This window comes from Silene latifolia, chromosome 7 (assembly GCF_048544455.1).
Source record: "Silene latifolia isolate original U9 population chromosome 7, ASM4854445v1, whole genome shotgun sequence".
NCBI lineage: Eukaryota > Viridiplantae > Streptophyta > Magnoliopsida > Caryophyllales > Caryophyllaceae > Silene > Silene latifolia.
The window spans coordinates 103,645,437-103,666,871 of record NC_133532.1 but is presented as its reverse complement, the minus strand read 5'-3'; the positions used below and the strand labels follow the sequence as shown (position 1 = coordinate 103,666,871).

The 21,435-nt window shown below is 44.0% G+C and overlaps 3 protein-coding genes across 3 annotated transcripts; 2 read left to right on the top strand and 1 right to left on the bottom strand.

The window, feature by feature from the left end:
- Window positions 1-1,364: 1,364 nt before the first annotated feature.
- LOC141592449 (cyclic nucleotide-gated ion channel 17-like) lies at window positions 1,365-6,897 on the top strand. Its single transcript, XM_074413126.1, has 7 exons — window positions 1,365-2,061; window positions 2,158-2,728; window positions 2,889-3,101; window positions 4,000-4,301; window positions 4,695-4,806; window positions 5,305-5,541; window positions 5,804-6,897. Exons 1-7 carry the CDS (start codon window positions 2,033-2,035, stop codon window positions 6,491-6,493), a joined length of 2,154 nt encoding a protein of 717 aa, XP_074269227.1. The 5' UTR covers window positions 1,365-2,032; the 3' UTR covers window positions 6,494-6,897.
- Window positions 6,898-16,959: 10,062 nt separating this feature from the next.
- On the top strand, window positions 16,960-17,421 carry LOC141590449 (uncharacterized). The gene has a single exon (XM_074411041.1). The coding sequence runs from the start codon at window positions 16,960-16,962 to the stop codon at window positions 17,419-17,421; it is 462 nt and encodes a 153-aa protein (XP_074267142.1).
- A 99-nt stretch (window positions 17,422-17,520) lies between these two features.
- On the bottom strand, window positions 17,521-20,914 carry LOC141590448 (protein SUPPRESSOR OF MAX2 1-like). The gene is made up of 3 exons (XM_074411040.1): window positions 19,709-20,914; window positions 19,203-19,487; window positions 17,521-19,113 (listed from the first exon to the last, which is right to left on the bottom strand). The coding sequence occupies exons 1-3, from the start codon at window positions 20,798-20,800 to the stop codon at window positions 17,650-17,652; spliced, it is 2,841 nt and encodes a 946-aa protein (XP_074267141.1). The 5' UTR covers window positions 20,801-20,914; the 3' UTR covers window positions 17,521-17,649.
- Between the last annotated feature and the right edge of the window lie 521 nt (window positions 20,915-21,435).

The window sequence follows — 21,435 nt, the reverse complement described above, 5'->3', positions numbered from 1 at the left end:
AATCACTTTCATCCGAGTCAAATATCCATAATCAACCATTAAACGTACCAACGAACATTAACGAATGGCAGTTCTGACTTCACAGCCATAACTCACCTCAGGAACAGACGTAGTGACCACTGCGCCTCTTCCAAGGGACGCAGCATTGTTGCGCCTATTCCGGGTTGATTTATGTCTCTGAACTTCCGTTCTTGCTTTGACCTAATTCATTAGTTTACGTATTAATAGACTATTAACCCTAATATCACCTCTAATCTGTCCGTATTTTCCCAATTTATTTTCTCTTGTTTTTCTCAAATTATCCGTCTTAAATATATTTTTGACGTAAATCATTAAACCGTTGTAATTATTGTTATTTTAATTATTGTTATTTATTTTATCGTATTATGATTTATTTGTTTGTTTTCACATGTAATTGATTTTAAACTCTAATTTGACATTAATGGGTGCTAAATTACTTGTTCACCGACATAGCTAATTCTCACATGTTAGGATCAAAATGTTGTTCGTTGCATTTCATGCATTTAATCGACAGCATATCGAGTACAAATGATTTCCCTAATCATTAATAGAGGCCGCTATCGAGGCGGGCAAGATTAGGTGTTCAGTAAAAGGACTTCTTAATACGTACCCTCACCCCTTACTCCAGATCTCTATGAACATCCGTGTTCATTGACATCCACGAGAGTCATTATAGACATAGAATGCTAAGGTTGACGAGTTCTTAGTGTTCGTGTCACTACTTTGTGTCTTGACATGACACGAAGTATTTGAGCGGTTTCCAATTTTCTACAATAAAATGGTGGCGACTCCACAAATGCAAACGCTTATTTCCCAAGCGCCCCCGTGGGCCCCCCATGTCCACAGGGTGTTAACGGGCCGAGTCGAGCCCGAGCTTGACCTTTCTCGACTTGTGCTCATAAAGTAAAACTCGAGTTCGAGCCGATCTCAAGCTTTAAAAAATTGTGCTCGTTATCAAACTTGCGAGCTCGAGCCAAACTCGAGCTCAACTCGAGCATATATATAATTGTTGAAATGTCGTTTTTTCTCTCTCGATATCTTCAATAACAAGGCTCGAAAGTTTTATATACAAATATTGGAAAATTAACAAGACATTTTTGATATGTGTGATACAAAAATATAATCATGACAAAATATTTTTATAAATTATGAGTAATATCTCATCTAATTACACAAGTACGAGCCACTTACGTGCTTTTCTAGCCGAGCCAACGTTTTCTCGGCTTGACTCGTTAAGCTCTCGAGCCGAGCCCGAGCCGAGCTCACACGAGCCGATATTTGACCGAGCTTCGACCGAGTCGAACTCGAGTTGTTCGCGAGCTATCTTGTCTCATTAACCGCCCTAGTCAAGAATTTGTGGAGAAAATAATGGAAAATGACAAAATTAAGTCGTCCCTTTCCACATGGTGCTCTTTCAGTCAACTGAGATTTTGACTCGTCTCTCTTGCTCATACTCAAGCCTACCCTGTCCCTGGCTATCATAGTATCATCTCTCCATCTCCCCTTTTAATTAAAATTAATTATCTCACACACTGTTTCATCTACCAATGTAGCCATTAAGCTCTTTTCTTATTTGTTTCTGGGTTTTTGTTTTTCAAATTGATGTTATTCAAAGATACCTGCTTTGTATGCTTTTGATGCAAGATATCATAAATATCATTTGATTGTAATGCAATCATAGATTCAAGATCTCAACTTTAGGGATATAATGATTTTCTTACACCATTAATTTCTTCATGCTAATAGAGACATTGCCTTATAAGATTTGATGTCTTCTTTGTGATTTCTTGTTTTAAATCATGTTAAAAGTGAATTTATGATTAGTAATCTTTGAGTTGTTAACTGAGTTGTTAGCCGTAGCGGAACCAGGATTTAAAATTAGGGAGCGGAATCTCAGCCAGGGAGAAGTGAGAACTAGTAATATCATTAATCATAGGTAAAGTAGAAAAAAGTCGAAAATTGTAAATAAAGTTTTCATATTTATGCTTACTAGGCAATTCACTCATTTGGCATGGAGTTGAAGAAGGAGAAGCTAGTGAGGTAGGATGCTTACTTTGAATTTATAATTTGTTGATGTTGCTTATTGTGTATAAAGTGTTTATTTATTATGCTTGTTATATGATGCAATTATGGTAGGTTTTATTATGGTGATAAAGAGGAACCAAAGTTTGTGTTGCCAAAAACAGACCCAGTAAGATTAGAGAAGTCTGGTTCAACTTATATGCTTTCATCACTGTATTTTAACAACAATGGCGGTACTGGTTTGGGAGCTAGTGGTAGACTTAGTGAGCCTTTTAAGTATGGCAAACCCAAGGTGTTGCCACAAGAAAAGAAGTCATGGAGGAATAAGATTTTGGATCCTGGGAGCGAAATCGTGTTGAAATGGAACAGGGTTTTCATTGTAGCATGCTTGCTGGCTCTTTTTATTGACCCATTGTACTTTTATTTGCCGGGCATTGGAGGAGATAAAAAGACGTCGTGTGTCAAGACGGATTTGAAGTTGCAAATTGTTGTCACGCTCTTTCGGACATTAGCAGATCTCTTTTACTTTTTGCACATTGTCATCAAGTTCAGAACAGCTTATGTTGCTCCGAGTTCCCGGGTTTTTGGAAGGGGTGAACTTGTCAGGGATCCAAAGTTGATTGCAGAACGGTACATGAGGAATGATTTTTTAATTGATCTTATTGCCACATTGCCAATGCCCCAGGTGTGTTGATTGTAATTTGCTTTCAAATGTATTATATGTAATGATCTAAATATTTTTTAAAAATAAAGTTTTTATCATCTTATTTGCTTTCATATCCATACACTCATACAGGCAATTTCATGTTGATGCTTATCCTCCTTGCTTCTGTATGCTCCTGCAGATCCTCATTTGGTTCATTATACCGGCGTCAAGGAGTCCAAGAACTGATCATAACAACAATGCACTTGCACTTATTGTTTTACTTCAGTATGTTCCTCGATTATATTTGATCTTCCCTCTGAGTTCTGAAATCGTAAAGGCAACGGGAGTTGTCACAAAGACTGCATGGGCTGGAGCAGTGTATAATTTACTGCTGTATATGTTAGCTAGCCATGTACGTGATTTTTCCTTCAATTACCAAATGCAATTTCCCTATTTCTGGACAAATTTGATGTTGTTAGTTTGTTACGTCATTGTCGAGACTCGAGAGTGTCGACCATGGTATAAACTGTAGACGTGCATAAAGTTCGATGATCCCAAATATTTCATTTCTGAATTTCTTCGATTGTTTGCTGCAGTATTATTTTGGTTTATTTACTCCATTCTCTGTAATACAAAAGACTCCGTATTATTTGGCTTCACAAAGCAAAATGACCTTTAAACTATGTTTGTTAGATTATGAAGTGACACTAGTTCAGTTATATCTTCGACATAATTTTTCAGTGGGGTCATTTAAAACAGCATCTCAGTGTTAACAAATTGGGGTAAGACTTCATACCTTTAAATATGTAACTACCTTTATCCTGCCTGTTGTGTACGCCTTTGAAGCATTGAAGTTTGGGCCTTTGGGGTAATGGAGGTGTTTGGTTTTTAGTTGGAAATTTGAATATATGAATATGCTTCATTTTTCAAGCCCTGGTAGAAGTTTCTGGATGTAACTTTGCATTAGATTGCCTAAACATAACTCGCAGATAACGTACATGTATTAAAGGTGACCGAAGAAGTTTACTAATGTACATATGGGTTACCCATGGATTGTGACAATTGGAATGGGGTCGATATATGTTGGAGTGTATACTGAGTTTATTTAACATACATAGAAATTGATTGTGACAACCTGTTCAGTTTTGAAGTGTTACAACCCTTGTATGAATAGGTGGATAACTGAATGATGCAATGAAACATTTTTAACACATAATTTGAGTACTTTACTGTTCTTCTACTGCATTTCCTTCTCTTCTTATTTCTCGGATAATCGCCTTATCAATTGCGATCATTCTGCTATTTTGCAGGTTTTGGGGGCATCATGGTATTTGCTATCCATTGAGCGGTATACACATTGTTGTAAGTTCTATTGCAAACATGAAAAGGGCCCTCAAGCATGCGTACCTCACTTTTTAGATTGTAATACCTTCAATACACCTGATCGTATGCTTTGGGCAAACACAACTACTGTATTCAGTAACTGTGATCCAAAACAAAGTAGCAGCTTCACATATGGAATTTTCGAGGGTGCAGTGAAAAAAAATGTTGTCTCCTCCAAATTTATCCCCAAGTACTTCTATTGTTTATGGTGGGGCTTACAACAATTGAGGTGAGACTTGTACAAGCTTTTGCTAGTAGAGTGGCGTTTGTTATTGTTGCATAAATATGGTTTCCTTACTATATCAAGTATTATCAATGGTGTGTTAGGTATTTTCTCAACGGCAAAAATCTTAAACCAGTGGCCATAATGGTTTCAGAACTCATATTTATGCAACAATAACAGTAACAAACCTTTATCTTGAGTAAACTACAAACAGAAAGGGTTAGAGTCGAGAAATGAAACCAACTAAGCCTTTTTTTTCGGGTAAATCACCCTAGAAGCAGGGTATGATTCTGGAAAATTATTGCTTTTGACACAAAAAGTGACGAAATATTATACTCCAAGTGCATTCATCCTTAACTAAGATGCTAATAGGCCTTATTTTACCCTTTTTGCCCACAGCTCTTACGGGCAGAATCTGGATACAAGTACATTCATTGGGGAAACATCATTTGCCATACTCATCGCAATCTTCGGTCTAGTTTTATTTGCACATTTGATTGGGAATATGCAGGTATTTCTTGATTTCCCTCTTATTTTCTGTGACTGTATTGTTTTATATTGCTGGATCTGCTATTGATAAACTACTCAGTATGTTGTTATGTTAACGATGTTTGCTCAATAGGAGCTTCGCAAATGTTTGATCTCCTATATTGTTGAGATCCTTGGTCTCCTTTTTAACGTTACAACTAAGTAGTTATCCATTTTCGTTACCCACGTCACTATTCATTCTTGTTTCATGTTTGTTTCAAATAAAGCTATCAAAATAAAATCTATTGTACTTCTTCAGTTTTAGTAAGAACAATTACATCTGTCATACCTAATGCAAGGGCGAATTTGATGATAGGTTCCTCAGTATCTTAAAAGTATATTTTTTTTTCATTGTGTATCTGCAAAAAATTGGTCCAACTTAAAACTTCATTTGCTTCAATACTCCTTCAATCTTCAGTTATCTTTTTCGTATGAGATAATCGTCCCGAGTCAAAAAGTTTTTTTTCCCTTTCTTGTGTAGACATATCTGCAATCCATAACTGTAAGACTTGAGGAGTGGCGACTTAAGCGAAGAGACACAGAAGAGTGGATGAGGCATCGGCAACTTCCAGAAGATCTTAGGCAGCGTGTCCGACGCTTTGTTCAGTATAAATGGCTTGCAAATCGCGGGGTCGACGAAGAATCCATTTTAACCAGCTTACCTGCTGATCTACGCCGAGATATCCAACGCCACTTGTGCTTGGACCTCGTTCGAAGAGTATGTTAACTATTCTTGGCTTCCTGCTCTGTTAAAAACCAAAAAAATCTTCTTTTATTTATTTGTATTTAAATTGGTTTCTGTTAGCTTGCTAAATTACAGCATTTCATCTAGAAAATGCTCTAAAACTATTAAACGATTATTGTCGCATTATCTGTATCTTTTCCGTATGAGTTGGATTTGAGCTTACCACTAAGTTTGGATAGGGCCAATAATATTGGAATGGGGGTCGTAATAACCAACCACTGTCTATAAAATGCAGGTTCCTTTCTTCTCACAGATGGATCATCAGCTACTGGATGCTATCTGCGAGCGTCTGGTATCCTCATTATGCACAGAAGGCACGTACATTGTTCGGGAGGGTGATCCGGTCACAGAAATGATTTTCATAATCAGGGGTAAGTTAGAGAGTTCCACCACGAATGGAGGCAGAACGGGTTTTTTCAATTCAATCACTCTCAAACCCGGAGACTTCTGTGGTGAGGAGTTACTTGCTTGGGCTTTGAACCCAAAAGCATCTATTAATCTTCCTTCCTCAACCCGAACTGTGAGAGCTCTTGTTGAAGTGGAAGCCTTTGCATTAACAGCGGAAGATTTGAAGTTTGTGGCGAGTCAATTTAGACGACTTCACAGCAAGAAACTCCAACATACATTTCGGTTGTATTCTCACCATTGGAGGACTTGGGCTGCTTGCTTTATACAGGTTGCACGGCGGCGGTTTAAAAGGAGGAAAACAGCTAAGTCCCTGTCGTCACTCAATTCTTTTGCATCGGAAGGAGATGACGAGGAAAGTAAGGAGGAAAGTGAACCGGTAACTCCTCGGGCGAAGTCTAAGCTAGCTGTCACGCTTTTGGCTTCGAAATTTGCAGCTAATACAAGGAGAGGGGCCCAGAAGATAAAATTGCAGAAGCCTGAAGAGCCCGACTTTTCTGCTGAACCCGATGATGAATAATAATTCCTGAAAAACTTGTATGAGATGATCATATACCATTATACGTGGAACAAACCCATTAACCATACAATTTAATGATAAATATACAAGGATTTGGATAGTGCTACATAGAAGAAAGTCATACCAGTGGAATTTTGGAAGGCATCATCTTCTTTTCCAACGATCTGCTAATGTTGTTTCGGGGGAAACTGTTGGGATATGCCGCGGTACTTGTAGGCCTTTTGACACCCAGTTAGTTAGCTACTTACTGGGTCATATGCTGAGTAGCGCAATGATGAGCTAGTAATATTAGAGGTTAATATACAAATGTTCCTCTGCCTGTATCAAATACTCCGAATAATACATAATACATTACCACGGGTTAACACGAATGTGAACTTCACTCCTCTTATGGCTCCTGTTTGTTACATAGCGGCTGATAGTTACCTATTTTGGCTATTTGGGTACAAGTACAACGGTGTTAAACTCCGGTTTCATTTTTGTTCTCAGAATATTAATCAGTTGTCGTGGCATGAACTCGACCGGTTTTGTCATAAAGTGAGAGATATAGGCGTAAATATATGAAGGTTGACCCAAAAATAAAAGGTTGGACGTGCATGCATGCATGCATGAGCAAAAACAAATTCATCCACTAATGAGTAATGACAACATCCTTTCTACTTTAGACCAATTACTAATACTAATTACCTGCCTAATCTTGATTTAATTAATTAAATAATAAACGACATACAAGTAGTACTAGTGGAGATTATACGGAGTATATGCTAGGAAAGTGGTTGAGAAGATTTTGTTGTTATTCTGTAAAGGCTAATCTTACGTACATGCATGGGCTAGGAACCAAATGAAGTAGATAAGCGCATTTGGGAGTACTAATCGTAATTTTAGTGTTTCCTTAATAATATGAATATTATCTTGCATTAAAGTTCACTAAACAAAGAAAACGCCAAACTTTACCCTTTTCAATAATTTTGTAAAGCTACTTTGGTGCATGCATGATGCATGAACGTAAATCCAAAAAGGGATCACCTTATCTCTCCAATCTTACCACTCACGCCTAACTATACTTAAAAGGTGTAGTCGCCTTAAATGCTTTATTAATTTCTAATCAACCCTACCCAAGCTTTCTCATATTCATAATCATTATTAATGTAACACTGTTTTACAGGAGGCTAAGTACGAATATAAAGTTAAAATCAGATCGATAAATACCATTAAACAGAAATAATAATAATAGAAAAACCGTAATAATAATAATACTAATAATAATAACGGTTTTTCTATCCTATGCCCACTAGGCATAGATAAGAAACTCAAAAAAGAAAGAAATAAATGATATTTTTATGGAAAATTGTAATTTTATTTACAAGGAAATACTTATGCCTCTATGCCTCTTTAATCACACTTTCACAAAGAGTATGTGTTCCGGGTGTAATTCCAGAGCAAGTATAGTTACCACCCGTGGCTTGTTGAATGATGTCTTGAATTGGATTCTCCTTTGGTCTTAATCGTTCCTCTCGGCCTCTCCTGCAACAATGAACGAATTGAGGGCTTGGCTTTGTGCCAAGCGTCTCACTCCGACGCCCAAGTCGAAAAACTTAGATGTATAAGTTGTATGCTAATTGGCTAGGAATATATTGTAGAGAGATAAGGAAGATTATACCAGATGAATAGTGTATTTAGGTCAAGTTATGTATTTCTGGATTGGGATCCTTTCCTCAATGAAGGTTGAGGAGTATTTATAGACTTCACCTTTTGTCACGTAGTGGCCAAGTGGCCAAGTGGCTAGCGGTGGAAAGATCGATCTACCCCTCGGCCGAGGGACCTATGGTGGCCGGCTGGCTCGATGACCCACCGCCGAGGGGTCTTGGATATGAGTACGCGGGTATGTGTCATTACCGGGTGGGTTGTCATGCCGGGACCCAGCCGACAGCCGACGGGTCGATCGGCTAGGTCGTCAAGTCGTTGACTTCTTTGTGGATATCTTTGACCTTGTCTAATGTGTTGACTTGGTCGGCGGTGCGAGAATATGCCCCATCAATTTGCCCCGGCGTAGTCTATGCCGTGGTATGGGCTTCGATGTACGTCCGAGCGTATATTCTCGCGCAAGTGATTTGTGAAAAATTTCTGCGACGGCTTCTAGCCCGCGGCTTCTTCGCTCTTCCGCCTAGTCTTTCTTAGGCCGTACCATATCCCCCTCCACATGGATGTGTATTGGGCATCCGATGTGGAAAAGAAAAGGACGCTGGCCGAGACCGAGGTTGATCTTTTAGGTTATTTTTGATTGCCCCCGACGCGGTGTCTAGCTTGGTTGATTATGTGGCCGTGCGGAGAACGGATGCTTGGGAATTTGTTGAGGAAGGTGAATAGGCGGAGAGATTTGAATGGGCGTGTTGAAGACGTTTGGTCACTGTTGCATTGATTGACACAACTGTTGCAACGATTGACATCCTGTGGTTGCATGTCCGACACGTGTCCGGACGCCGATTGGTTGACGCTTCATGGGTCGTCCACATTCTCGATTGGTCCGCTTCATGGGCTTTTCCCTATAAATAGGGCGGTTGCCCGTGAAATTGCCCACCAATTTCATTCTTCAAAATTTTCTTCTCTCTAAACTTTCAAGGGTTTCTTTGTCTTCTAATTTCCATAGTTGTTACTCCGTGAGCGTTTTCTTCAAGGTAAACAAACAAACTTTCCAATTTTTAATTTTGTAAGTTCATTGTAAACATGTCTTCTCCGACGCCGGCCTAGTAAGCCGGGCCGTAGGTCTCCTTCTCCCGAAGTCGATCCTCGGATTCTCTGAGGAATGGGAGGATGATTCGATGTCGATGATGACGCAGAAGATTTTGGTGATGATCTTGAGGAGGCTCGTCCTAATAACGTGAGGAAGTACGTTATGGATCACGGCCTCGCCTGTAAAGTCCGTCTCGATCGTACTTGGACTCATAAGTTAGCCCCATTGTTCCGGTGAGATATTTTTCGAGAAACATTTCTTCTTCGGTGAGGGCTACGAAATTGTTATCCCGGAGGAGGGTCAGTCGTCTGTTGCCCTCCACCGGGCCACACCAGCGTATACATGCGGCACTTGGAGTACGGGCTCCGATTTCCGCTGAATGAGCATGTTGTGGCCATCCTTAAGGCCATGAACGTTGCCGTTGCCCAATTGCACCCGTTGGCTATGAGGACCATAGTCGGCTTTGTCTGGCTTGTCTTTTCAAGGGGGAGGCCCCAACGGTGAACTTATTTCGCCGACTCCATTACCTCCACGGCCGTCCTTCTCGGCGCGCGGTGGCATAGTGTGCAACGGAGAAGGGTTATGTCATCACGACAAACTCTCCTCTTGCAAGGGTGGCGGGGTCGGTGGGTGTACGTTAAGGTGCCGAACGACTATCCGCTACCCCGCTCCTTTCAAAGATCAAGTTAACTTGCGGTGTGAGACTAAAGCGGAGCATGACGGGTGGGTCTCCGGAAGAAACTCAAGATGGATCTTTGGCAAGGTCCTTCTTTCGGACGACGAGAGGTTGGCAATGCGGCTTTTTGAGTTGGACAAGAGTGGGCTGCCGAAAAGATGGATCCCCCCAACGCAGATCATTCTTCAGGATGAGCCGCTTTGCCATGTCGGCCTCATACCGGCCCTAGCGCGGGGTGAGTGGGGTCGGTGTGAGGCTCACCACCGTTCTCATTGTGTCTTTGAACTTTGATTTATTTCTTCTACTTAACTCTTGCTTCGTTTCCTTCGCAGGCCATTTTGGACCGGACACATCGAGGATATCCTCCGGAGAATGGGTCTGAACAAAGATAAGACCGTTGCTAACTTACATCCCAAAGCTCTCCCCAATGACCGCAGGAGATCGCCGACTGACCTCATAGAGCAGCGGCTGAAAATCTTTAGTGCGGTGGAGACCCAGGCGAAGGTTGTTAGTAACGTGCCGCGCCACACGCGAAAAACGAAGTCCTCGGCGGTGGTGGCGTCGACATCGGCTTCGCCTTCCATCCCCCCTGTTCAGAAGAAGACGGTGGAGATCGTTTGCATCTCCAACGGGGATGACTCCGACGAGGAGGAGGGATCGCCCCTTGTCCGTAAAAGAAAGCAGACGGTCTTTACCGCGACCGTTGATTCTGCTGCTGACGAGGAGACGCGTCTTTCGGCCAAGAAGGCCAAGCACGGTATTGTTCTTTCGTGGCTTCGCATTTAGCTTGGTTCCTTAGGGCCGCGTGACAGCTCTTCGGCATGTCTGCGTATGTCGATGCTTATGCTTACTTTAAATTTTGTAGATCAGCCGCGGTTGTCCGCCGCTCCTGTTGGGCGGCAAGTGGAGGGGAGTTCTCGGCGGCCGATGATCAACACGTCACCGTGAACTCTTCATCCTGAGAAGGTTTTCCTCCCCATTTGCGGGCGGTGTTCAAAATGTCACCACCTTTGTCCCTTCATCCCTGAAGGTTTCCTTCTCCCACTCATAGATGAGGGCACGGAGCTGATCAAGGAGCTGGCGAGGTGGAACAGTCTTACCGGTGCTCGTGTCGTAGAGCAGGAGAAGGTCGTGGCTCAATCCGCTTTTGAGCTTAATGCTACTAAGAAGGTGGCCGCGAAGGCAAAGCAGGATCTCCTCAATGAGCAGAGGCTTAGGGGAGATCCGAGAGGGCGCTCTTGGCCGAAAGAAAACTTAGGCGGGGACGTTGAAAAGGAGGTCCTTCCGAGAGAGCCAAGGCCGAGGTGCGGCGGCAGCCGATCGCTAAGCTGCGGAGAAGTGTACACTTGTTCGAGGCACGCCGACCTCTACCTCCGGCAGAGGAATGAATCCAGGGACTGTTTAAGGCCCAAAGGCGGAGGTGGTTCGGATCGAGATGCCGTCATTAGGCAAAAGGAGAAGGACATTGAGATGCTTCAAACCGTCATGCTCCCTAACATGTGTGCTGAATTCCGGGATTTAGCCGAAGGAGCTGCTAGGGAAGTGATTGAGGAGCTCTTCCCTCTTGATGGTTCCTTTCCGTGGGGCAGATATGACAAGCTGCTTGATGATAAGCTCGAAGCCAAGGAGAAGGCCATGGCGGAGAAGGCTAAAGAGGCGGTGAGGGCGAAGGCAGAGAAGGAGGCGGCCGCTGAGAAGGCAGCTCTGGCTGAGAAGGCTAAAGAGGCCCAGGAGGAAGCCAAGCGGGCAAAGGCGGCCGAGGTCGCCGAGGCTAAAGCCGAGGCCGCCTGAAGCCGAGGCTTCTAAGGGAGCCGGGTTACCCATCGAAGAAAGTCGCCGATGGCGCCGATGGCGAGCGACAACGGACATAGGGAGATAACATCTGTAACCTTTTGTCTTTTGGCTTATCCTTGTAATTTCTTGTAATTCGTTGAATATATTTAATAAGAGTTCGTTTTTACTTCACTTCTTTTCCTTGCGCTAGTATTTGAGCTTCGATCGCCCTTTTAGCGTCTCCGTCTTTGTGCAGGTTGTCTCCTTCCGTCATTAATTGAGTGTCTCTTTTGTTCCCGCCTCGGCTTGGCCGAGGCAGTCTAGAGTGCGTGTCTCAATTGTGTTAACGCTTCTAAGGCATTGTGAACGCTCTGCGCGTATCACCTGCGTCGGTGATCGCCGCTCTTGTCAGTGTGTGACAGTGTGAGCCTGCATTTGCTTCTTGTTATCGACTGCCGTGGCGTCTACCACTTGGAGTGACTGCGACGGCGCCAGACCTCTTGGGGTGACGGCCGTGGCGTCTACTACTTGGGGTGACTGCGACGGCGCCTGTTTCTTCATAGAGACTGCCGTGGCGTCTACCACTTGGAGTGACTGCGACGGCGTCAAACCTCTTGGGGTGACGGCCGTGGCGTCTACTACTTGGGGTGACTGCGACGGCGCTTTGTTTCTTCATAGAGACTGCCGCTCTTGTCGGTATGACAGTGTGAGCCGACATCTTCTTACTGATAAAGACTGCCGCTCTTGTCGGTATGACAGTGTGAGCCGACATCTTCTTACTGATAAAGACTGCCGCTCTTGTCGGTATGACAGTGTGAGCCGACATCTTCTTACTGATAAAGACCGCCGCTCTTGTCGGTATGACAAATGCGAGCCGACATCTTCTTATCGATAAAGATCGCCGCTCTTGTCGGTATGACAAAGTGTGAGCCGACATCTTCTTATCGATAAAGATCGCCGCTCTTGTCGGTATGACGGTGCGAGCCAGCGCTGTTTCTTGGTGACTATGGGTCAAAATGAACATTTCGATGGAATACTTGGACGATTCTCATTAGATAAAAACATGCGTCGGGGTGCCCACAGCTGTCTTGGACACCTCCGCCGCTACATAGAGTTTCCCGAGATCACCAGTGTCCTCATGGTTCATCAGAGGCACACCTTCCCAGTCAGCCGCTAGTTACGTCCATGAGGTCGCCCTCCTGTTGCAAGGATAGACTTTTCCCTTTCTCCGACTTCTTCGCTACTTTGAGGGATTGCATATTGCATCCTCCGCGCTACTTGAACGTTGACCACCTCGTCATTCTCGTCCTTGGAGATGAGCTTATGCGCTTCCCCCCGGTCCGAGACATACATCAGTGTTAGGGCCCGGATGGACATCACTGCGTCAGCCTCGCTCAGAGTGACTCGGCCTATGAGAACGTTGTAGGCGGACGAGCCGTCGATGACCACGAACTCAGCTAGGACATTTTTAGCCGCATTCTTTTCGCCGAACGTCACCGGAGTCCCGATTGATCCCGGTGGTACCAGGCCGGCCCCGGAGAAGTCGTATAGCGGGTTGGTGCGGGGGCTTAAGTCCTTGACCTTCAGGCCGAGACCGAGGAAGCACTCCCGAACATGATATTCGTGTATGCGCTGTGTCAATCGGCACCTCTTGACCAGGTGGTTGGATATGTCCAAATTGACTACAAGTGGGTCATTTGTGAGGAGGAGCGATGACTCCTTCGTAGTCCTTTCTTCCGATAGTTATGTCGGGGATGTTGGAAGAGGGGGTGGCTGTGTTGGGCACAAAGTTGATGGCCTGATAGAGCTCGTTCAGGTGTCGTTTGTACCCATGAGCGGACCCTCCGTTCTCGTGGCCCCCGATGACCACGTGGATCACTCCTATCCGTTCGAAGACGGATTTCTTCTCTGAGCTGCCGGCATCAGCTTTTTGGCCTTTGGCAACGTACTTGCCGAGGCTCCCCTTCCGGATCAGCTCTTCAATGGCATTCTTTAGATGCCGGCAGTCGTTGGTTAAATGGCCGGTGTGGCCGTGGTACTCGCAGTACTGGCTCGTGTCACCGTCACTTTTTGGCTTGGGGGGTCTCTCCCACTTTTGGCCCTCGCTCTTACTCAGGGCAAAGACCTCGGCGGCTGATACGACGAGAGGGGTTTTATCGCTATACCGCCTCTGGTGGTATGTCCCCGAACTCCACCCGGCGCCTGTCGAGTCCTGTCTCCTGGCAGGTTTGTCCGACCGTGACCTGTTATTCTCACGGCGTCTTTCATCGGACCGTGACCCGTTGTTGTCACGGCGTCTCTCGTCCGGGTTGTCCTCCCGGTGGCTCTTCTTTTCTGAGTGTTCGGCCTCGCTGGGGCCTACCCAGGTCTTGTGGTAGTCCTCTACCTTGATGGCCGGTCGGCCATCCTTCTAGCGGCGTCCAAGTCGATCCTCCGCACTTGATGAGATCATTTTTTAAGTCTCCCTTGGGAGGCCCTTCATCACAAGGCCGCCAATTCGGGATTAATTTCTCGAATCTGCCTGGACTTTTCCGTCGAACCTCTTCACGTAGCTTCGTAGAGACTCGCCCCCTCCTCCGTCGATAGTCGGAGGTCCGATGTCTCCACGGCCCTCCTCTTGTTGCAAGAGTCTTTGGGCTAGAAGGGCGTCCCTTAGGTCGGCGTAATAGTATACCGAGCCATCGGGAAGCCCCTTGTACCAACTTTGAGCCATCCCATGCAACGTTGTTGGGAAAACTCGGCACCACACTTCATCGGGCTGCTCCCATACCGACATGTGAGACTCGAAAGCCTCAGCGTGGTCGGCTGGATCACCCTCCCCTTTGTATGATATGGGCGGCAACTTGAGCTTAGTTGGCACCTGGACTTCTAGGACGTAGGCGCCGAGGGGCATCGATCACATGCCGGATGACTCGTGGCGATCGGCTCCTCGCATTCCTAACCCGGCTCCTCTCCTCGTAGCGGGAGGGATCGCGTCCCCGACTGGGCGAGTCGGGCTTCTTCTTCTCCGACTCGATGAGTCGGACTTCTTTCATTTCTCCGGGCAGCCTCGTGGCCGCCGCGGTGACGTCGTCCTCCCGCGAGCTTGATCGGGCTTGTGTCCACCACTTGCATTCGGGCTCTTGGGCGTTTTTGACAGGCCAACTTCTTCTAGTGCTCCATTCAAGTCTCTTGGAGTCACATTCGGGCCCCGGTTTCTGTGCGGGTTCCGCCGCTCTTGTCGGTGTGACAGTGTGAGCCGACGCCAATGAGGTCCGTGGTTGCTTTAGTAATGCCACGTCGACCATATGTCCCATGAGGGTGACTTGGTTGGCGGGTAGTGGCGCATCTGGTGTTATTGGCATCCCGAACTCCGGTTGGATCACTCGCCGTAGAGAGGGCCGCATGACCCTGAAATTGTTGAAGGTATCATCGGGTGGAGGGGCTCGTCGGTTACGAACACCTCTTGCTGTTTCGACATCTTCTTAGCTTTTTGGGTGGGTTTTTGTGTGTTTTTTTTTTTTTTTTTTTTTTTTTTTTTTTTTTTTTGGGAATGAATGTGACTAGCTTCTAGTGTCTTCCCCACAGACGGCGCCAATTGTTCCGGGTGTAATTCCAGAGCAAGTATAGTTACCACCCGTGGCTTGTTGAATGATGTCTTGAATTGGATTCTCCTTTGGTCTTAATCGTTCCTCTCGGCCTCTCCTGCAACAATGAACGAACTGAGGGTTTGGCTTTGTGCCAAGCGTACTCACTCCGACGCCCAAGTCAGTAAACTTAGATGTATAAGTTGTATGCTAATTGGCTAGGAATATATTGTAGAGAGATAAGGAAGATTATACCAGATGAATAGTGTATTTAGGTCAAGTTATGTATTTCTGGATTGGGATCCTTTCCTCAATGAAGGTTGAGGAGTATTTATAGACTTCACCTTTTGTCACGTAGTGGCCAAGTGGCCAAGTGGCTAGCAGGTGGAAAGACTGATCTACCCCTCGGCCGAGGGACCTATGGTGGCCGGCGGGCTCTCGATGACCCACCGCCGAGGGGTCTTGGATATGAGTACGCGGTATGTGTCCATTTGGGGGTTGTCATGCCGGGACCAGCCGACAGCCGATGGGCCGATCGGCTAGGTCGTCAAGTCGTTGACTTCTTGTGGATATCTTTGACCTGTCTAATGTGTTGATTGTCACGTGATGTGAATATACGCCCCATCAGTATGTAATAATAGAAATGAGTTCTGCAAATCATCCCCAGTCATTTGAAATGGCCTATCATAATTGGAATTTCTTATAATAAGTACGTTTAATTTATAGATATGTTTTGTAACTAGAACATTTTAAATAATCATTTTCAAGCTACACGATATGTAATTGGGCATTAATCGTTGAGACTCCCATATCCACCACTCCCTCACATTAGTATCATATTGTGACCTGCTTTGGGTCAAGCCCGCACGGTTTTGTTGTTAGGCTCCTTCCCAAAAAACCTCATAGTAATGGAGTGGTGGGTCTTCTTATAAATAAAAGCAACACTCTTCTACTTCTTCAATATGGGACTTTTTTTTTTTTTTTTGACAGTGAATATGGGACTTGAGTTGGCCACCCCCAACAATTTTGTAAGGTAAATATTGTTTGTACCTATAGGCTATTCCGCCAAAGAAAAGACAAAAAATATTCGTCGGTATTTAACGTCGTCAACCAAATCTTGGGGTGTCTAGAAATACTGAAACCGTGTAGACTGAAGATCAAAGTAAACGTTTTGAAAAGAAAGAAAAGGATCAAAAGTAAACGTCAATGAGCAATGCGCAGTCCACTGAACTTGGTCATTTTAAATCGGCAAATGTTGAACCACATATTATACCGAGTAAGGCAAATTCGTCTCCGCATTTACTTCAATGTAATCCTCTTTGTTTTTCCTACTCCTCATTTCTTCGTAACGCACTAACTCTATCTTAGAATGATCCAAGTTTCATTAGAGTTTCAGAGTTTAAGAATGACGCATAATTTAAAAACAAAAAAAAAAAAGTTGCCACATTTGGAAATTATACGACTTATATCCGTATTCAATCTAGCAGCTGTTAGGGGAATATTACGATAATATTATCGTAATCGGAATAATATATGTATTAGAATAATTATATTATATTGCGATATTAGTTGATACGATTTAGATCTCGTGAGTATTATAAATATCGAGCCAATGTAATCATTCGAGATACGAACGAACCAACATCAATTATCAGCCGGTTTCGATTCTACATAAACCCTATATTCTTCGTTTTTTCTCCGATCTCGAACTCGAAAATTTATGGCGACTCCCGAAAACAACCAGGTCATTGAACCTACCCCGAAACCACCATCCTATACCTATGTCACTGTCGAAAATCCGAATACCAACATCACTCAAATTCTCTTCAATGGAGCCAACTTCAATGAATGGTCTCGTGGACTAACCCTTGCTCTTCTCGCTAAAGGCAAACTTGGGTATGTCGACGGTACCATTCCGAAACCTGCCACTACGGCTGCTGAGTTTGAGCCATGGAGATCTCAAAATGCTCTCGTCACTGCTTGGCTCTACAATTCACTCGAACCACCCATTCGTCGAACCATTTCCTATCGACCCGAAGCAAAACAGATGTGGGTCGATATTCCCCTAACAGCAGCAAACACCAGAAAGTATGCGGATGTTAACCTCGTACTAACTATTGTCTTAATCGCATGTTCAAGAACACGTCTAATAATAATAATCATATGCATTGAGAGAAATTAAACTTAAACGATTATGAGAGGAACCATGTACGAGTAGCACTGAATACACATACTACACTCACAAAAATATATGGCATAGGCTTATAGATCCCCGCATTGGTTTCCCTCCAAATTGTGTTCCTCCTACATTTTCCAATTTAACCAATGCCAAAATTCCCTCCAAAACACAACTTTTCAAGTGTATTTACATTGCTTCTACACAAAATATAATCCCACTGGGATTGTCTCACTATGCATTCCTTACCACTGAGATTCTACTCGGTAGCCAATCGCCAAATTCCCGACTCCCACCTTCCTTATCTAGCTCAAGCCGGATACTCAGTTTTTGCAGAGGTGAATGAGCAATGACCAAAGGCAGTGTCGTCTTAAGTTGCTTGATACTTGGTACCAACACCTTCTCTACCCATGATTCTAACATCGATTGTCCCAACCAAATCCCACTCAAAATCTTCTCAAGGGCTTTACTTTCAATTTGTACTGAGAAGTTATCCCCTAAAATGGCCGAAAACTTTGATGATATAGTCCTCTCAATGTTATGTTTTACTGGAGCAAAATCGACTGCCTTGAATGTAATAGCCCCGTCCACACAATTTAATAGCTCCTTCGGTGCAGGGGACACGTGTTCCTCCTCATGTTCAACGGTGAGATCACTTGAATTGTGGGATCCATCTAACCTATCTTCGTCGTTATCCGCCAACTGATTGAGATCGAACAAAAGTCCTTGACCCGACTCCTTCCTTTGCTTGATGGACCTTTCTAGATCATCATTTGTCAAACTTGGTGATCTCTTTCCTGTGGTTTTGCCACCAACTAATATCCTCAACTGCCAACCACCACTTGCTAGAAAAGTAAGCTTCTCTTCGTTCAGCGTAAAGCCAACTTTATCCTGATTTGGCATCCACATCGATGTAATGATGAAAATGACATTGCCAAGACTGATTTCCTGGCCATGGGAATCAGCAAGACGTCCCCTTTCCATTGCGCATTTGATACTCCCTCTAACTAGCAAATCGGCCTCGTCAAAGTCTTGAAGCATTATCACGGAAAATGGATTCCTCCTGACCACCTCGGCAATTCTGTCAATAACGGTTTTTCCACGGAAATTTAGACTCGTCTCACTAAAATTCCGTCTAGAACCAAGAGCCATCATGATGGGACTCACTCCATATACAAGCTCAGACAGAGCGGCCGCCATCTTTTTCTTCCCAATCCTGTCTGGCCCTGAAAATAGCAACCATATGTCTCCCGGCGTTCCAATAACTCGCCTTTTCCTGTGGCCCAACTTGCAATGGGTTATGGTCGAAGCAATGGCAGAAGCTGCATCGGTCTGCCATCCAACCTTCTCTACGAGACCTTTGAGGAGTCTCTTGAATGAGTTCACATCAGCCTGAAATTCATCAACTTTACAGCCGAGAAAGTCTTTGAGACAGGCTATCTGGACATTATCTTGGGCAACTTCAGCCATCTTTATCGGGCCTAGAGCAAGATCGGTCCTGACTGGACTTCCTGGTGTCCTCTTTGGACGTTCACAATCAACTAGACTGGCTCCAGGATAACTGATATTTGGATTATAAATGATTCTCTCGGGGCTTACATTGTGATGAAAGCTGGGATGGAGCCGCAAGCATGTCTGGTTCCACTTGTTCAGCAATTCTAGTGCTTTATGTCTCAAATTGAAGTCTTCTGCCTGAATCTGCAATCATTAGCAATAACGAAGGCAAAATTTGAACATAAAACATGATATATTCTATGAAAGAATCAAAAACTGAATTATGAGCAGACCTGAGTTAAATTAGCCGCGCCCTTAAGATCATCGTCAGCGTGCATTTTCGCATTTTGCAGCCATGGTGGTAATAACGCGACATTTGCCTCTAATTTAACCTCTGCTTCTAGCTTTGCAAGCTCCTGTACATACTTCTCTGTACAATGTGAGCAGCAACTAGATCTTCTCCAAGGATCCGAGTTTTCAGAAACCCGCATAAGACCTTTCATTGGGTTTAAACTTTCAATAGAATCGATAGATCCGATTCTGCACAAAAATATACGCATAAACATATGATTATCCATTCAACAAAAGACAGAATCTTTCATAATCTCTATTGCCCACCATAATCTAAAATCCAAAACAGAATCTCGACGTAAATTTCATCATAGGCCATTCGGAAACAGCCTACCAATCTACCATAGTACCATATATGTACATTTCAATACTAATATCATAAATACAAAAAATAATTAATCTAGTATCAAAATTCACTGCAAATTAATCTGAAAACCATCAAAGATTAGAATATATACCTAGCCAAAACCCGAGGCAAAGATGGTTTGGCAACAATAGAAATAAGCTGAAGATCCCATTCACTTTCGATTGTAGGACAATAAACCTGACATCTCAAATACGTCTCACAAGTGGCCGTCCCAATGAACCAAATCCTACTACCCTCACCAAACTTCCTCAAAACCCTTCCCATTTCCATCACCACCGCTCGTACCGCCTCCGAACCACCTTGATTAACCAACCATTTCAAGTCACCTAAATCAACCACCACCCCACTTCCCCCTACACCATTCCCCGTCATTTTCCTATCAATTAATTCACCCAATCCTTTAACCTTGCTGACTAATTCCCCTCTATCCAAACCCAATTCCTCCTCCACTGATATCACCATCACCTCCACTCCTTTCAGTAGCCCGTCGCGTATTTTGGATAATACCTCTTTTACCACCCCACGAGGTTCCGACTCCCCAACCAAAACCGGATTCCGCTTTTTCAACCGAGATAGTATCCCCAATACTTTGTCCACGTCATTCACAATTCTCGGGTTCAAGTACAAATTCGGGTCATGGTCCTCATGGACCCTTAATTCGGGTTGAGTCAACTGAATGACAGCTTTAACAGCCGGACTAGAAAACGAAGCCTCACGCATGACCCGACTAACACTCGGGTCATCCAAAATAGAAATAACCAACTGCTCAAGCTCCACTTTAACACCCAATAAATGCTGCTGTTGCTCCGGCACATATCTCCTTTGATTGGCCTGGGCACGCTTCAATGCCGCCATTAACGAGTTAGAAATAGGAGGGTCCACGGGCCAACCAACCTGACCCGAATTATGGCGTTGGGCCGTGGGGATCCGCTCCAAAGCCACACTAAAGCAGAGCTCTAAAGCCCGGCACTGTAACGGGTGAGAGGAATTCGGGTTAGACCGGATGCATGCTTGACGGAACAACCCGGTTGGTGAACTTAAGAGTGTTGCTGCTACGTGAAGCGACGTCGTTTGGGCGTGGTTTCGACGGTTGGCTTCTGATATTGCGTGGGTTATTACGGTGGATGATTCCGGTGTTAGGGTTGGTTGTATTGAGTTAAATCCGCCCCTCATTTTTAGTAATTCGGGTTTGATTATAATAATGCAGTTAGTTATTATTGTGTGAGACCGTTGTATACAGTCAAGTCATTATTTTTATTTATCGAATAGGGTATACGGATTACGGAGTGTTATATAAAGTGAATTCATTGTTCGGCTTTATTTGAGTTTTTGTGTTGCGGTTGTATGTATGACAATTTTTAAAGGGCCTGACGGAATTTGGAATTAGGAGGGAAAATGGGTGTGAGTTGCTCTTGTTAATGAGCGGAGAGAAAGGGGAAGGTTTGAAACTTTGAATAAGGAGAAGAAGTGAGATGGAGAAAAAGACAGAGCGAATTAAAGTGGGAAGGCCAAAATTCTCTTTTCCTTCGCAAATGCCAATAAAAGGACATCTCCTAAAGTTGTTGATCAGCTTTTTTGGGTAGGTTTCTTTTGTTTTAAATGGAGTTATAAAGGTGGGGAAGTTCAAGCATGAGAGAGAGAGGTGGAAAAGCCATATAAGCGATAAATGGGTCAATTTTTTTTAGGTAAAAAAACTAGGTTGGTCATATCTCCTCTAGGATAGTACCAATCCATCTCACCCTTTTGAATGAGGGAGGTAAGTTGAAGCCATATAAGCGATAATGGGTCAATCGGGTTAACCCTGGTAA

Excerpts from the sequence above, each read along its gene's own strand:
- LOC141592449 (XM_074413126.1), top strand. The coding sequence starts at position 2,033 with ATGGAGTTGAAGAAGGAGAAGCTAGTGAG. Across the intron at positions 2,062-2,157 it reads AAGAAGGAGAAGCTAGTGAG|GTTTTATTATGGTGATAAAG; the intron begins GTAGGATGCTTA and ends CAATTATGGTAG. Across the intron at positions 3,102-3,999 it reads TGTATATGTTAGCTAGCCAT|GTTTTGGGGGCATCATGGTA; the intron begins GTACGTGATTTT and ends GCTATTTTGCAG.
- LOC141590449 (XM_074411041.1), top strand. The coding sequence starts at position 16,960 with ATGGCGACTCCCGAAAACAACCAGGTCATTGAACCTACCCCGAAACCA.
- LOC141590448 (XM_074411040.1), bottom strand. The coding sequence starts at position 20,800 with ATGAGGGGCGGATTTAACTCAATACAACCAACCCTAACACCGGAATCA. Across the intron at positions 19,488-19,708 it reads TTTTGGCTAGGTATATATTC|ATGGATAATCATATGTTTAT; the intron begins TAATCTTTGATG and ends GTCTTTTGTTGA. Across the intron at positions 19,114-19,202 it reads GCGCGGCTAATTTAACTCAG|ATTCAGGCAGAAGACTTCAA; the intron begins GTCTGCTCATAA and ends TAATGATTGCAG.